This window comes from Passer montanus, unplaced genomic scaffold (assembly GCF_014805655.1).
Source record: "Passer montanus isolate IOZ18808 unplaced genomic scaffold, ASM1480565v1 scaffold15, whole genome shotgun sequence".
NCBI lineage: Eukaryota > Metazoa > Chordata > Aves > Passeriformes > Passeridae > Passer > Passer montanus.
In genome coordinates, this window is record NW_024362051.1 from 3,780,033 (window position 1) to 3,798,316 (window position 18,284).

Here is an 18,284-nt window from a genome sequence, read left to right on the forward strand (position 1 = left end):
TCCTTCCTTTCCTTCCCTCCCTCCCTCCCTGTTGGAAATTCAAAATATCTTAAGAAAATTCATTTATTCTTATGGTCAGTTCATTATTCCAGACACAGGAGGTCAAATTAGTTCTCAAGAAACAACAGAACTTTGAGGAGTTTTCCTGGGTATTGAAACACTTGAAGATTCGCCCATCTCTAATATTTACTGTATTTTGCATTATTTCTTCTGAAAAAGCCTTGGAATATTGAAAAATGTAATGCTGTGCTTCAACTCTGATATGAGTGTGATATGTACAGAAGAAGACATTTTTCCCTAGAAGATAGTTTAGAATATTGCTTAATGTTTTTTTCTGCCCAGCATCACTAATCTTACTAACTGCTGCCAAGATTATAGACATCTGCAGCATTTTGCTGCATTAAGAAAAAAAGTTGACTGGAGTGATATCATGTTGCTAAAACATGTTTGTGTCTAACTTTAGCAGACTAAAATAGCCTTTCTTGCATGTGTGCTGCATAGAATGTATGCAAATATGTAAAGAGCACTCAAATTTCTAATATCATTGCAGATCAAAAGGATAAAATGCTTAAAGTAGATTCATCCTAAGAAGATTTAAGATGTGAAAAAAAAATTGTTGGCACTAAAATATTTTCAAAATAGTATCCTAGAATGCACAACACTGAGGTGAAAATAACCCAGGCTCTGGGCTAAAGGGTAAACCCATTACATTAGTGGATGTTATATCCAACTTCCCCTGATGTCACTGGAACTAAAACTTCTTTTCTTTAGGTTATATGAAAATATAGGAAATGTAGTTTCCAAATGAATTTGCACCCCTCATGCAGGAAACTTACCTCTTGTGATTTTAGACATTTTGGGATCAATGAATGCCAAATGCCTGTAATTAATTATTTTTAGGACCCTGAGAGTCTTATGATTGGTCTGAGATCTAATAACAAACATGAGTCCCCTTTTGTTTCACCCAAAAAAATCACAAAAGAATTTTCCAAATAAATACACTTATTAGAAAATAATGTTTGAAGTCCATCTTGATAAGTTTCATAGATCTATTTGAAAGCTTTTGCAGATATATGCTTTTGTTGGAATTACAATAGCAGAATACTACTATTATCTGTCCAATGCAGATAAGAACTGATTTGATGGACTTCCTGGGTAGAAGCAGTATTCCCTCACTATGCTCAATATCAATATCATGCTACAGAACTCTTAAAGGAATTTTTCAGTAGTTCCAGTTCAACTCTCACATTTTTCCAATGCTTTTCAAGATTGATTTCCCACACTATGAATTTCATAAATGTCATGTGTCTCTCATGAAAAGCTAGCAAAAAAGAAAGATTTTGTCTCTTTCACATTGAGTCATGACATTTGATTTGTAATTAAAATATAATGAAACTAGAGGGGTGCAAACTCACACAGATTGGAGGAAAAATTGAGAGAGAGGGAAATCTGTCATCTCAGCAACACTAGGTTTTGTGCATCACTTGAACAGATGTAATCACTCAAATGACAGTGTTTCAGTAGGTCCAAAGTGCCTTTGTGAGTGTCTGACTTCTCAGTTCAGAACACTGGACATGGGGTGCTACTAAAAAGCAGCTGGTTTAAACCCAGTTCTCTCATCTCTCCATGGTAAATATTACATAGGGGGTTTAATAATGGTGAACACAGTCTGCACTGGGCAGTGCAGGGTGGTATGTGCTGCTGACAGCTAGTTTCTAAACATTACAGAATATACCAATACCCTGTTTTTGTTTAGAAATCCACAAAGGTCACAGTTTTTGCACTTTGAGTAATAATCATAGCATACATTCTGTACATAATAAATGAATAATGTGGCTGAGTTGTTCTGAAAGGAGCTCTGGGACAGTTTTTTCTCTTAATTGGCCTGGAGTATATCTGCACTACCATCACTAATTCAATGTAATTAACTAGCTTTTCATTAGCTATTATTGTTTTTAAGAACTTTTAGTTAATTATAATCTGTTATCGCACAATTCAAAATACACGCTTAGAGAAATGGCTGAGAAGAATTAGAACTTCCCTAAATAACTTTTGTTTTCTATAAATGTATTCTTTTTTAAAATCTACTTCCACACCCCAGATCTTCTCCAGATTGCCTAAGAGTGGAACTTAGTTCCTTATCTTTGAAATCCTCTTGTCTGAGGGGTTTCTCTACAATATTGCTTTCATATTTTTTTTCACTGAATTGCCTTTAAACAATGCATAGCAGCTAAGTCTACCCATTGAAACAACTGTTCAATGTACATTTGATGTGATTACATTCTGCATATCTTTTCCCTTGCTTGAAATTGCAGATCTCTGCTATTACAGCAGCATGCTATTACAGCATGCGCTGTATTGAAGAAATTTATTAGTACTGGGGCATGGAGTTTCCACATAGCTATAGCTAGACTATGCCATTGCCTTTCCCCAAGTAACCAGCACTCCTGTTTGGGATATGGGAACCTAAAATGTGCATTCTCTTGTGCAGTGCTCTGTACCTCATTCATGGAGGTGGTGAGACCTCATGAATAATGGAAGTTTATTCCAGAGCCAAAGCTTTCATTTGAAAGAAGAAAAACCAAAACAAAGCAGATCTTTTTCCACTCAATTTCCTTCCAAAACTGCTGAAAATTTCAATATTTGCCCCACATCTCCTACTCAGTGACAGAATGCCACTTTCAGGAGCTGAGTGTATTCTCTGTTCCCAGGTGTTGCTTGTGCTTGCTGAGCATTGGGTCCAGGGAAATACCATTTATTGCATTATACTATACTGGCCCTATTTCTCCTTGAGGTCACAAGTAAATGATAATAAATATAATCACAGCTATGCTTAGAGTCTTTCAGGCTGACATCCAATCAATTAGTAATGCTAGATATGGCCCTTATCAGCATGGCTTCACTTTGCAGCTGACTGGGCTCCCTTTCCCTCCTGCTAAACCCACCATGTTATTTTTTACAGATGGACCCGCACGAAAACATATTGTTGAGCACACTGGAAATTAAAAACGAGATGGCTGCCTCGGAGGCTGTGATGGGGCTTGGGGACCCTAGGAGCACAATGCTGGCCTATGACACTTCGAGCATCCAGTACCGCAAAGCCGGCTTGCCCAGGCACAGCTTCGGCCGCAACGCGCTGGAGCGGCACGTGGCACAGAAGAAGAGCCGGCTACGGAGACGCGCATCCCAGCTGAAAATCACCATCCCTGACTTGACTGATGTCAATGCCATAGATCGATGGTCTCGCATATTCTTCCCTGTTGTTTTTTCCTTCTTCAATATTGTCTATTGGCTTTACTATGTGAACTAAGAAACAAAGCCACGCAGGAGGAAAGAACTGGATTTCTCTTCAAATCAGTTGTACAGCCAAAAGTGGGACTTGGAAAAATTCTATTCAGGACAAAAAGTTATTTTAAAACACCTTAGTTGCTGGCCCACTCTATGGTCTGTTTTTATAATGTTTTGGTTGTATCTGCTAAACCGTATATATGTTTAGTTGCAGTATGGACATATCCCCTTATCAAAATATAAGTGCATTTTGAGTGTAAAGGCAAATTGCGTTTTGAAAATCACTTCTGTCTCATTGTCCCTCACTCTTTTTTTTTTTTTTTCTTTTTTTTTCATGGCCATTTGAGTTTAGTGGTACAGATTATAGAGCAGCATTTGAGAAATAAGTTTTAATTTCATCAGCAGTACATGCCATTCTAGTGAAAGTACATATCCAAGGCATGCATATACACTTAAGAGAGTGTACTGAGTTATCATGCTTATAAAACACATACACTTTACTTTTTAAATGTGTAAACTTGAAAACAAGTAGTGCCTATCATCTTTCCAAGATGATGATGGTCAGAGGTTTCCCAACCATATTCAGGTATTTCCTTTTATTTATTGAAAGAACTGAACCTTTGACTGATAATAATGGGGTTGGGTGTTTGCACAGAAGCTGAAGCAAGAAGCACTAGTTTGTTTGTATTTTAAAGAGAGAACGTATGCTCAGTCACAGTGACTGTGCTTGGGATCAGTAGAGGAATGTAGGGACAGTATAAAAATGCATCAGCACTGAATGGGTAGATGCTGCTGGGTTGTGTTGAGGAAAGGGAATCTGTCCAAAGTGCCAAAATTAATTGCCCAAATAGTAATTCTGTAGATGGCTGAAGGGAGCTAGTGGTGCCCTGCCTTTCTCTAGGGCAGGGAGAGTGAGAGAGCAGTTTCAAAGTGCAGGGGCAAGGAGACAGGAGGCTACATAAATAAAAGTGTGTGTGTGTATATACATATATATATATATATATATGTATATATATGTATATGTATGTATATACACAGTGCAGATGAATGTTGTCAGATGTACACACATTATTCTGAAATAGTTGTGTGGAGTTGTGTGATTTCTTCCAGGTTTTCATCTTTCCAGCATTATGCTTCCTGCTCTTAGTTAAAGGTTCTGTACCTCTTCCAGCAGTTGAGATCTGAGCATATATATTTCTGTACAAGAGGTACTGACAGGGTCTTTCCTCAGTCTGGGTTAGGCAATACCATTTCACATTTTGTTTATGATGGAATAATGCACTGTTCTAAAGGAAAGAAATGCACTGTTCTAAAGGAAAGAAATTCATAGCAATCACTTTTAGAGTGTATTAGGCAATACCATTTCACTTTTTGTTTTCCTTAATGCACTGTTCTAAAGGAAAGAAATTCATAGCAATCACTTTTAGAGTGTAAGTACACTCTTGAATGTTTCCTGCTTTAGGGTGATTTCCATTGAAAAACTAGAAAATGTGTTTTTCTTTGGGAAGCTTCTTGAATTAAAAGGTTGAGGTTTTTTTCATTCCATTGAGCTTTATTTTTAAAAAATAGCAAAACAGAATAGAAAAAAAAAATTAGACAAAAAAAAATTTGTCACTTATTCCACTGTGGAACTCTTTTTGTAATGAAAATAGCAGTCACAAGAACTGTAAAAAAAAAGGTAAAAATTCTTGATGGCTTTTACTAGATCAGATCCCCAATATTGTTTGACACAATGTTTCAAGAAGCAAAAGCCACATCTGTTGCATCCATACTACCTCTCATCCGTGTACAAATTTTTGAAAGAGACTAGAGAGTATAAGTGGTTTTTCAGGGTACTAAAGAAAATTCTTTAGAATATTTTTCATAAAATATATTTTTTAATTTTTTTCTTCTTCAAAAGAGTAATTTTCTTACAAGTTTCTGTGGTTTTATTTTTGCTTTCTCCCCCCTCTCCCTATTTGACAGTGAATGACGCTAACAGGAGAATAGTTCTGGGAAATAATAGACAAATAGTCTGACTTTTTTCTGAGCACTTTATATGCTTATTTCTGGTTCAAATAAGAGAGGATAATTTCAGAGCCTGGGATGGGATTTGCAATACACCCTACCTGCCAGGAAGTTGTGTGCATTCACACACTGCCTCCAGGCTCAGACTCTGCAATATGTAGAGACAGGTTTTCCTCATGTGATTAACTTTCCAAGTCAAAATTTTGCTCTTTGTTCACACACTTAATTTGTGACTGCATTTCATGCATAACGCAATAACCTTTGTAGATGCACTTGGGATTTCAGCTGTTAGGTATGAGTCATGTTGGATTTCTTTTTCCCCAATTTTAAGAAATGGAGTATATCAAAATTCAGTATTTCCCTTCAAAGTATGTTCTTTAAAAATTATATTAATTATCCTAAATGAAAGCAGTCTTATGGTATTCTTCTGTACAAGCTTTTCTTTCATTTCAGAAATTGCTGACAGCTCCTTTTATTGTTTCACAGACGCAGAGTGTGACTGCAGGGAGCTCACAGCCTTTCTGTGGTTGATACACATCAAATATAAAACCTTACAGGGAATGTGTTGACTCTCTGCATTGGTAACTGCTTCAGCTATTACAAAAATCACAGAGATTGAATCCTGGAACTGCACATTCACTTTTCTGAAGCTACAGTACAAGCCATAATACTCTCTGATATTGCTATTCAGAGAGTGAAAGAAAATGTTTGGTTTCTGCTCAGGTGTCACTAGGAAAGATAAATTATCTGTGGGGAAGGAGCACTTTTGCTTTTACTATGTTCTTCTGGCTATTAATGTGATGTATAAAATTAGTGAAAGAGAAAGATTCTACCATTTTGTACTAAGGCTTAACACTGTGATATAAAAAGATGGGGGTGAGAAAGGCTGGTGAGGCACTATCAAGGAAAAAGCAGAACTCGAGCCCCAGGTAAGCACTTACTCCTGAGATACTTGAGTGAAAGTGGGAAATGATGCCAACAGTCATGGGGTTTGCTATGTGTGCTACCCTCCAGGTAAACTAGAATAAATTTGCTTTTACTTTAGAATTGACCGAAAATAAATATTCTAGATCTTTTTAATCGTGTTAATTGTTGTTGGTTTCAATAAACAAAATAGCAAAGTTAATAATTTAGATAAAAACTTGTAATATAATTATAGTTGCACATTTTATTGTTCTATTAGACATAATAGCCAGCAATTAAGGTGTTTTTCATCTTTGCGAAATTCATGGGGGAATTATGACTATAACATGGCACAGTTTTAATGAAATCTTTGAGATCAATCTGTAAATATATACTGTACATGACTGCTAGTAAGTATGATACACATTTTCAGAACTGAAAATTCATGCAACATATTTCTGTGTTTGCATAAGGAATGTTATGTTTCTATCCTATCGCAGTTCAGTGACTGGGAAGAAAGACTCAAGCAATGACATTGTGACCATTTCTTTTCTCATTCCCAGGGGAGGAAAACAAGAGTCCTAGAAAACAGCATGTGGCAGAGTTCTTCAGAGAGTTCTTACATTCTAATAAAAAAAGGCATAAAATCCGTAAGCTACAAAAGCACAATGCATAGAGAAAATAAGTGGTGGTCTTATACCTGGGGAAAAATATCCTATTTATTTCAGAAAAACATGCATTAAAATTAAACCTCAATTTATTTTCACTATAAATATTAGACTGTGTTCCAATCCTATAACACAGTGCTAAACATAAGTAACAGATGTGAAACATTTTCCAACTGTATGTGCATATGGACGTACCCCCAAATGTCTGTATGGACATATGTGTGTATATATACACGTGCTGAGTATATATATATATATATGCACACACATTCACATGTTGGTGTGTTAAAGGAATAAGCTAATAATAGTTTTGTTTCTATCATCAACCAGTGTATGAATATATTTTTGAGAAAAAAAAAAAAAGAGTAATGTATTTAGAAAAAAACCAAACAACTAACTCGACAGGGTAACTGGGCATTTCTATATCAGCAGATCAATGCTTATGATTCGTATGGAATATTGCACCGTTTGACATGATGATAGTACTGTACCTCCTTGCATCTGGAATTAGACTAGTCCTCACATTGCTTGCCTATTTCTTCTCTCTCTTTTTATAACAGCATTGTCCACTAGTAAGTTTTCAAAACCAACAAATTCCTTAGGGAACCAAGAAAAAAAAAAGGCAAAAATAGTAACTATTTCTAGAAAAATAATCTAGGGTGGGATGGCCAGGGTACAATACTATATCAGTAGTGATCAAAACATTTTGCTATGTGTACATAGAACATACGATGTGAGCAACCATAACTTAAGCTGAACGTGTGTAAATATTATCAGATTTCTTAAACATTTTTAACTTCTAATTTGTACTTTATGGTAAGGCAAAAAGCTAATTCTACTTATGGTTTAGGTTAATGTGTCCTAAAATTATGTAAATAATTAAATAAGCTGTAAATGAGCAGTCAATAGATACAGTATTTGTTTAGTGACTTTTTTTTACTAAGTACAATAATTGCAGTGCTCTAGCAGAGTAATTTAAACACCCTTTTGCATAAACAGATTTGGACTCCAGATATAAAATAGTACAGGAAGTGCTGTAGTGTAAAATAGCCACCGTGGCTACGTTCCTGCTGGCACAGCTGATTCTTTTGTATGGTTAAAATGTTCAGGCCACACTCAGTACTCAGACTAGCCAAAACAAACAAACAGGGCCTGGTTTTCACTTACAAAGAGGCACCTTGATGTTGCTCCAGTGAGTGGAGAGGTGAAGGTGTCCATGTAAGTGAGAATTCAGCTGTCGGCGATTTCATTACAGAAGCCTGCATATTGCATCTGTCCGATTCTGAAATCTGTCTCTTATGGTAATTAATAGTAGGCTTATATTTTTCTTTAAGAAAAAAAATCCAGGATGTTTGACTGTCGTTAGCATAGTCCCCCAAAGCCAAAGAATCTTCACTCCAGAAATTGTTTAAAAGGGAAATCTAAAAAGTCACTGCTTAACACCAAAGGTAAAGCTTAGTAAAATGCACTAGGAACTTTGTCTAAATTTTTAAGAAGCAAATGGAACGTTGTTGATCAAAAAGACTGCCCTATTCTACTTTGTAAAAATAAAAATAATTTAAATATCCATTATATAAAATTGAAATAGATAATCTCTACAAGAATATGCAACACTAGCATTTCATAAATATAAAATTATTTTCTTTGTAAGTGCTTTGACAAAAAAATGAAACTTAAATGATGAAAAATCTCACCTCTACTTTCATACTAAGGGTTGTATTTTTTTAATGTTTTTCAGACATGAGGTCATCTATTCCAATTTGATAGCATTTTGTATGTTTTCACTGTTCCTGTCATTTGGCAGATACTCACCAGGCTGTATGGTTCATGGTCTGTCCTGTTACTTTCAGTTGAAGACAAAAAGAACATTTGAAACATGATTAATTCTGACAAACTGCCTATGATTTGACTTCTATCACGTTTTTATTGGCATGGGTGTTTAAATGGTTCTGTTAGTACTGTCTTTGCACAGTTCTGAGTTATCTTTTACTTAGTACTATTTATTTCATAATGTAGTAATCATCAGCCTTACTAATGACCTTGTAGCCTTTCTTATATGCACATAATGCACATTTTTCCAATGGCTAGAAAATGCAAAATACTAGTGGATATCATTGCATCAGATCTTCATGTCTTTCTCAAAAGGACTGCTAACCTCTGGGATTTATGAGGTAGTAAAATGATGATTGTAAATGAGTAGCACATAAGAGATATTTTCTTGAATTTAAAATTATTGCAGCCAGTTTCAGCATGTAAATATATAATAATGTTGGCTAGTGTGTAATTCTTGAATTTAAAAATATAAATAAAGAAAATCTAAAATATGTACATGTAGTTGTGTTATGTTGGGCAGGCTCTTTTCTCACAGCTGCAGATTTCCATTCTCATCTGAAGTGAATAACTCTGAGTTTGGGTCAGAAAGGGACTCAGAAGTTGGGTGTTGAGGCACCTGAAATGTAGGTGCAGGAAGGGAAGGGGGAACCATAACAGGGTGTTAATTTGCCCCTGCAGCCCTTGGGGCTCTTGAGTGTCTGGGGAGAGTAAGCAATGTGCAGTGAGAAGCCTGGTGCTGGTCAGTAAGGAAAGGCTGAGAGCAGAGGGAGCAGCTGAAAAATCTCAGAGGTTCAGCAACACCTCCTCAGAGTCAACTCCTGTGCAGCTGTTACTGATGGTGAGTTGCTGGTTTTCCCCTCATGGAAGGGTTTGTTTGCAGGGGGATGGTATTTCCTTTTACAGTAAATGGTCTTAAACCTGAGTATGTGGACTTCAGATATGGAAGTCCCAAGTTTCATTCCTTCCTCTTCCTACTTAGGGTCTAACACGAGAGATTCTGGATGACAAATTATTGTCCCTTTCAGGATGGTGGATTTAGATTCTCCTGTTGGAATGGTTCAGCAGAGGAGAGGAGAGTGCTCTCTCCTCAGGCATGGTCATGAGAGGCTCTGACTGCTTTGGACAGGGATTAGAACCTGGGTCTCTCACTGTGCTCCAAAGAAGTAAAATGTTCGCTAATACAGGTCTGGTTTTGCTGCTTCTTTCTGTCTTAGTGGAATCTTGAGCCTTAAATATATTTCAGACTTACACTTTGCTGGCCGTGCTGGGTGAGCAGTTTGTGTCTGTTAGATTTTCCTGTTGTCTGCTGTCCCAGCTCTAATAAAAGGAAGTCCATAGCTGTGTTTCCAAACCCCAAGCATTACTACACAGAGGATACTACAGGGTGTTTATTGGTAGCTGTAGCTGCACATTCCTGCAGTTGATTCTTTGGCAGATCCTAGCAGGGGGAGCAGATGGAGCACCAGAAAAGGGAACAAATGGCCATCAGACAAAAGGCTGCCAAAGGCTAAAACTGCCAAATTCTCATTTTTGTCTGGAAATGCAGACAGCAGTTGGTAATTCCTTTTGAAGTTGTCCACCTGGCTATTCTCTGTACCAGCCCCACAACAGCACTGCTTTAATGACTGATCTGTTCTGTCTCTTTTCTGTGGATAAAGGACACCAGCTCTGCAGAGACAGAGCAGAGGCTGAAGATGGGAAGACTTGAGCCTTACAGATGGTAGAGGTGAGGAGCTGCTGGGTGCAGGATGCTGACTCTGTGTCAGGAGACACAGAACATGAGAAGTAAAATACTCCAGACTGTTAAGGAAAACTCAAATATTACTTCCTTTCCTCACTGTTTAAAATACTACATCTTCCTCTGAAGCTTCTTAAAAGGAGAGCAAAGTTCTGAAAAAAGACTGAAATGTCAGCACAGTTGCTTTATTAAAACCCTGTGATATACTGTTGCCCCTTGTTTTCAAGATTATTACAAGCTAGGAAGCAAAGTATTTCAACTTTAAGACTGGTTCATGATTTCAGAGACAAAAAATCTTTATATTCATTGGTGAGTATAATTTCCAAGTCAAAAATGTCTATCTACTATTTCACTTGTCTGGGCTTATAAATGCATTTGATGTTATCCCATCCTAACAGGAGTTAAATCAACCAGCACAAAATAAGGCCAGTACTATAGGGTATTTGGATAATTTATTTGCTTTACTCTGAGTTTTAACACTTCATGGCATGTAACAAGGCCTCTCCTTCATTAAATTTACTGGATTGCAAATCAGAAACCTTAATAGCAACGTCTTATGGGTAAATTGCACTGTTGAATATGTCTCGATAATCTAAAATTAACAAAACATGAGAGAAATTATCTAACATCACAGTTCTTAATTTATAAAAGGAAAATGAGTATTTTAAAGAATGAGATTATGCATCTGTCAAATACTGAACAGCTGTGAAACAGTGAAATAATGGGAACTGGCATCTAACACATTGTAACTGCTGCATATAAATAAATGCAACATTATAACTACATAGCAAGTATGTTCTCTGACATAAATTCTGTGGTTATCAAAATTAATGACTGGCATGACATTATTAATCCATAATCCTTGTTGTTCTTGAGGGATACCTGAAATGACTCATTTATTATGGTGTTCATATGAGTTGAATCAAGGGATGAATTTAAAAAAGAAATGATGGTTATGTCAAGAAATGTGGGTTGGCTATTCAGGTGATGAAAATTGATTTTATAAAAGGAGATGTGCTTCCCTTGGCTGAGACTCTGGGCCAGGTGTTCTGGGGAGAGGGGAAGTGCTTGTTCCAATGTTAGGGCAAAACTTTTGAACACCTCTTATTCTTGGAACAAAAATACTTTTTTCTCTCCTTCTGACAGATTGTCACAGCTGACATACTACATTCATTTTGGCACACTAATGGCTAAAGGCATGCTTCCAGCTGAGACCACTCTTGTAAAATTTTGTGGGTTTTGGAAAAAAATATAGCCAAGGAAACAAAGCTATCTTAACTTCCCTTACAAACACTTTAAAAACTAAATCGTATAAACTACACATTTTTGAATTTGGTGCTGTTTTGTTTTCAGATGGGACTTGAGTAGAGCTCTGTGTGTAACTGTGAGCATTTATGGTCACACGTCCTCTCATTTCTCAGCTTGGTTGATACATCTGAAATCTGCTGCTTTCTAAGCCCACATGAAACTGGCCTGTGACCTTTGAGATCTCCTTGTTAAACGTTCCCAAAGATCTTTTCTGAAGGGTCTCACTGGTCATGGCAGTCTTTAATCTCCAACCTTTTGTTGAAATTTCATGGCAGTGATGCTTGTGAAGGTGCAGTGTCATGCAGGAGACAGGGATGAAGTCCTGTCATATCCTCCTTGACAGCAGCAAAAAGGGCAAGAGGTGCAGTGATAAACCCACAGCACAAAAGCCAATGTGCTCATGGTAGGGTCAGTGCAGTTCCATTGCTGAGGGTGATATTTCCACTTCCCTGTCATGCAAAGAAATTGTTTCTTCAGGTAAGAAGACATTGACAGGAGAAGCAATGTGGATAATAAACAGATCAAAACCCACACGTCAGGACAGCAAGATTTATGTGCAAGATTTGCAGATAAATTGGATTGCTTTTGATGTGCTTCTGTGTTTTAGGTTATGAAAAATCAAGGCTTTTTTATTGTTGCTGTTAGTCATCATTCAAAAGACATCTGAATTGGAAATATGTGCCAAACAGACAGGAAAAAAATTGCTGGACAGAAAAAGGGGGGAAACCCCCCCCAAAAAAACAACAACAAAAAGAACAAACAAACCAAACCAAAACAACAACAACAACAAAAAAACAGTGTGGTGAAATTCAGCAAATGCCCTCCCATTCTCTCCAGCAGCTATGAAATGCAACATGCATCACCTAATTTATTTTCTTCTTTTTTCTCCCACTCATAACACACTTTAAAATTAGAAGCTTTTAAGACTGTAGGAAGCACAAAATTTTTCTTTCTCCTTCCCCAGCCTTAATTTTAATGTTTTTTTTTCTCAGACAAGTTTGGAAATTTAGTGTGATGGCTTTGGCTAATTCCAGCAAAAAATGTAAGCCTTAATTGGTTTTGGAAGGGTCTCTAGATCTCTTTAAGAAAGGTTAAGCATTATTTATTTGCCTTCATTACTACCCAAAGCAATGTGATTACTGAAAAGGTTTGACATTCAGACTAGTTAAGGATGAGAAAAAGAGGCAGGGGGAAATCTTTCTGTAGGGTTCAGACAAATGGAAGAAACATAAAAATGGAAAGGACAGGCAGAAGAAAAGTAAAGGCTGTTTCCTCACTCGTGCTGTAAGATTTTACAGTAAATACTGCTGCTCTTCTGTCATAATGTCTTTCCCTGTCTTTTAACTGCAGTCCAGCCATCCATCACTTGGGTTTTCCCATTTCAGATTGCTTACAGGAAAGTGATATGAGATAGTAGCTCCTGGTGTCAATGAAAGGAAAGGATGTCCAGCATCCAAATCCTTACATTTTCCCTAGATTAGTAGTTTACATTTGACAATACTTGAAAGCAAATACCAAATCCTGCTCCCTTTACTCTGCCCAGAGGATTTCCAAAGGTGTTAAGCACCCATTTCCATTTATCGTGCACACTCTGAGAAATATTTTAGCCATTGTATTAATGGAGGAGGAGAGGGAAGAACTTTCTCCATTAAAAACTGAGATAAGACAAATCTGTTGCCCTATAATTGAAAATGCTTTGCCTAGATATTGCAAGCACTCGTGCATATTGTTGAAATAGAAACTACAATTTATGCAAAATCTGTATACTGCTGAGAAGATAGTTGGCTTTGCTCATTTCTGCAAGAATTAAAGAGACTTATTTCATTCTAATGAAACAGAATTATATGGACATTGGAAAATACAAAAAGTCACACTGTAATGCCCCTGCATCATTCTTTAGCAGACACAGAATTCCTCTTGCTAGATTTTATGTTTCAGACCCAGCTCTGGAACAGAATGACAATTGTATGCAAGCACTGATACTTTGCTATGAGGAATTACATTAAGATTACCATAGCTCTTGCATACTGTGAATTTGGAAAGGACTTCTGGGATTTCCAAAAACATTTGTTTGATAGACAGTAAGGCTGCTATCAGACTGGGACTTGCCTCGGGTTTACATCCCATGTGGCATCCCTCTTCTTCTCTCCTAGACACCTTACCTCCACTATTGTTGAAATAGATGTTAACTATCACATCAGTAGTATTGTTATACCTGTGCCTTAATTATGTAATTAATTGATAACTGCAAAGTATTATGTAACTAGAACACTTTGTTACTGTTATTTTGAAGGAAAAAGTGACAGAATGGAAGAATGTTAAGTGAAACTCTCATCATGTTAATAATAACTTTAATAATTTATCATGTCATCAAAGGCTGGTAAGAAATTAAGATATAGAAATGAAGTTTCCAGGCCTTGAAAAGCAAGACATTAACCTAAATTTTCATTAATTACAAGGTGTGCAGATCCCTGCACTGAATGGACATGCTAAATATCCCCTTATGTTTTGGGAAAGAGCACCTTTAATCTGCTTATCATTTCCCATACTCTGTGCAGGTTATCAGGTATCAGTCCCTGGTAGCCATGAACAGAGCAAACAGACACCCACAGCCTACCTGCAAGGACCCTGTGAAAAAATGAACAGATACATCACAAATAAAGAGTGCCTTTGTAGACAGCTGGGGCCTAATTAATGTGCAGCACAGCTGAGGAAGGCAGAGCCCTTGGCCCTGCAGGTATCACTGGATTTTGTTACTGCACCAATTATGATAAAGCATTGCCAGCACAAACAGCAGACAGGCATTTGTTGTGCACTTGGAGAAAAGGGTTGCTAGTTATAAGTCTGCTGGAAAAGTGTTTTGTGATCCTTTATATTTGTTTTCTTTATTTTAAGTTCTTACTCCAGACAAACTGGAGACTTTCTGTTTTGGTTTTTCCTTTCTAGTGACCACTAAATTGTGGTCACTAGAAAGGAAAATTGTGGACCTCCCCACTGCTCCTGTCTGATTCCAGATAGCATCTTCCTATAAGACAAGTAGACCAACATTCCTTATTTCATTGGAACCAGCTCCTTTCCTGACTGCTATGGTTCATTATGGTTAGTCCATTATAAATTACATGGTATCTCCAGGGACCTGTTCTATACTTGAAATATCACAAGACAGCTGTCATGCATAATGCTGCAGAGAGCTGCTAAATTTATATCCACTAAAAATGTGCTTTATGTTGCAGAGTGACCCACTTTAACTTTGATGCATAAATGGGTTGGTTTTCTTTTCTTTTAAGTATTATCTGTTATTTTCTGCTTGCCCACAGACTTAACTTGCTTAGAAAAGACCTTAGAATATCTGTTATTTGTGCTTGGTGTATTTTGTGATTATCATTATTTTATAAAACTTGGACATACTTCCAAATTCCCCTAGAGACAAAGCATGCAAAGGGCAATTTTTTCTGCCAGCCCATGTAAATTCTATCAGACTACATAAACAGACAACAGTGGCAGATTGGCTCCTGGAGCTTATGGTTTTCTCTGCTCCTAAGCTGTTTGCACAGCAAATAGACAGAAAAGACACTAAAGCACAAGTTATCCTAACATATAGATAATGGCAGTTTACTTGTGTAGTTTTCAAATATGCCCTATGAGACAATTTTAAAAGGTTTTTTGCCTTTTTTTTTATTTATGAGAATAAGAATCCTTCAAATTCTGCCCTGTTTTTAATAACATTTTAAAAATCAAATATAACTCCCTGATTCCATGTTAAATTTTCACCCTCTTAGACGGGAGAAAGGGAGCAGACTTACTCTTAAAATGCCTTCAGGACACTGTGAACTACAAATCATCATCTATGAGATTTCCACAGGAATTCTGCCACAAAATTTACTTATAATAAAAAATATACAATAACACATTTACGCTATTATTTGATATGGCTTCTTGAAGGTTAAATAGTTGATAATATATTCCACTCCAGAGAAATTTATAAGTGAACATATGGAAGAAAAGAGGCAAGAAAATTTGAAAATTCTGGTTTGACTTTTTCTACCTTAAGATGGTCAAAAATGGTGACTAGTAATCTTATTCCTTTCAGGCCAAAAATATCTCTTTGGTGCTAAGTAATTGCACACAATCTAAGAAGTTGGACTAGATGATTGCTGTAGGTCCCTTCTAACTGAAGTATTCTATTCTGTTCAATTCATTTTTGTCCTGAGAAAATGGCATGGCCTCCACTGGTCCTGAAACCCACGGAACTGATGTACTTTGATAATGAACTCTTCTGGGCCAAAAACTCAATTCTCACTCTTGGACAGTGTCTTAGGTTACAGTGTAAGATGTAACCAAAATAATGCATTCTGTCACCATCTTCATAAGTTGTTAAAACAGATGGGGCAGTGTCCCTGATCTCATCCCTGATAACTCCCTCGGGGGTCCAGCTGCACTAATGGGCTCTGGAGTCTCTCTGCAGGACTGACAGAGTTACATCATCCCACTGGGAGAGGCTCCACCCAGGGGGAGCAGCCAAACATTCCTACCTGGATACAATCTGAGCTGGGAGCACCACAGCAGCCTTACCCACTGCATTCCCAGAGGACAAGAGCTCCGTAACCACCGCTGGACCTTCAGAGGAAGACCAGGCCCTTCCACAGGATCGCAGCTTCAACAGAACCACGTTCATCGCTCCAGCAGGACTGCAGCCACCATTCAATCAGACTGCCACCACCACCCTGACCAACAGGACTCCAGCAGGACTGTAGCCACCATTCAATCAGACTGCCACCACCACCCTGACCAACAGGGTGTCAGGTTGTATCGTGACTCTGTCCGTTTAAGACAGTGGTTTTTACCTTTATTTCATTTTTCCTACAAAACTGTAGTTCTGACATGTAAACTCACACTGGTTTGTTTTCAAGCTAGTACAGACAGGCAGAGATGGTGATGGAAGCTCTCTTCCTCCAGGTGTCTTGGCTTCATGTATTATATTCAGTTGAATTTTGGGCTATGGTACAGTGGTAGTGTTTGCAGTAGTAAACACCAGGATATCCCTGCTCTTACCTCTTCTTCTCTTGGAGTCCTTCTTAAGTGAGTAATAATCTCTCTTTTAAAATAGGAAGAGAATTGTGGAGTTGCTTAAGGAATCCAGGGGAAGGGCTCCTCACTGTCTCTGAATGCTCCTGCTGTTTCATTATTCAAAAGAGACAACATCATATATCTCAGTGTTATAATTTAAAATTTCAAACTCAGAATGGTTATCCTGATCTTTTTACATCATGTCTCCTGTCTCCTGATTTTTAAAACTGATTTAAATTAGTTGTGTTTGTTACCAGCAATGCACAGGAAGAGTTGCATTCAATTGAATTTAAACCACATTTTCAAAACGAGAGGGCTAAATAACGTTTGTACATGTGAAGACTTAAAGTAGTACTAAAGTACACACTAAGACTTATTCCCTAACAAATACATTTCTTGCTCAGGCAATTTGCTAAACTTGCCCTTTCTCTGCTTGCATTAAAAAAAACCCCTGTTTATGCAGTGGTGTTTTCAACTTTCATTTTACTTTAGAGTACTTTAGGGAGAAGATATACACAAGTTAGGGTCAAAGAAATGTACACACATATCACCATTTCAAATGAAGTTAGTGAAAATGTCAGGAATCTGGGGCAAAAGGTTTTGAGGCTTTAAAATTTGAACTTTGTAGGCTGTGTGGAGTCTGGAAGCTAATAAGCTCTACTTGATCAGTGGGCCTCATGAAAGTTCATGCATAACCTGGAGGTTTGTAAATAATAAAAAAAGTTTTTTAAAGCTGATTTTAATGAAGAACCAGAGTGTTCATGGGTTAGCTTTTGAATGGTAAAGGTTAATGTAGACTGCAATTACTTACTGTTTTTATTCTTGTTTGGTCTACTGCTGGATAGGAAAATAGTTCAGCAGTCTAATTAGAAGTCTTGTCAGACTTTGAAACACCAGAGATTCTTGGCTAGATCTGATGATTACACAGAGGTATTTAAAATAGTCCAGAAGAATATTAAAAAGAACCTTTTCAGTACTGTAAAAGAGAATGAGAACATGAATTTTGGGCTCATTTTCACACTTTTGCTGGGAGTAGTTATTTCCTACCATTGGAAGGCATCAGCTTTGCAGAAGGTGACCTGGGAGACCTGGGGACAATCAGCTGAGTGTGGGTCTGTGGTGTGACCTTGCAACTGTGACACCGCTTGTATGTTGGGCAGTGCTAGCAAGGCTTGAGGCAACAGATAAAGGGGAAAATCTTTCTTGGCATATGATGGCTGTGTTTAAACAACACACAGTGGTCAAAAAGTCCTCTTTAAAAAAATACAAAACCCCAACAAAACAAGGAAAAAAAAAAAAAGGAACGGTCTGTTCTTAAACTATTGCTCCAAAATCAAATTGTTCATTTTGCCCCATTTCTCTTTTTCATTTCTTTGGTAAAGGTATAGAAAATTCAGTGCAACTGGGATTACTCCAAGTTCAATATAAGCAACATAATTATGCCCATTGTTCATAAAAGTACTTCCTAAAAT

The 18,284-nt window shown here is 37.3% G+C and overlaps 1 protein-coding gene across 4 annotated transcripts in view; it reads left to right on the forward strand.

The window, feature by feature from the left end:
* Positions 1–4,544, forward strand: part of GABRB2 (gamma-aminobutyric acid type A receptor subunit beta2) — a 138,161-nt gene extending 133,617 nt beyond the window's left edge. For 2 of the 4 annotated variants that reach the window (XM_039701379.1, XM_039701382.1), the window contains one exon: positions 2,963–4,544. In XM_039701379.1, the coding sequence (XP_039557313.1) occupies positions 2,963–3,310 (348 nt within the window). In that variant the 3' untranslated portion in view covers positions 3,311–4,544. The remainder of the gene's footprint in view (positions 1–2,962) is intronic. The other 2 variants (XM_039701378.1, XM_039701381.1) reach the window with 2 other exon arrangements.
* The last annotated feature ends 13,740 nt before the right edge of the window (positions 4,545–18,284 follow it).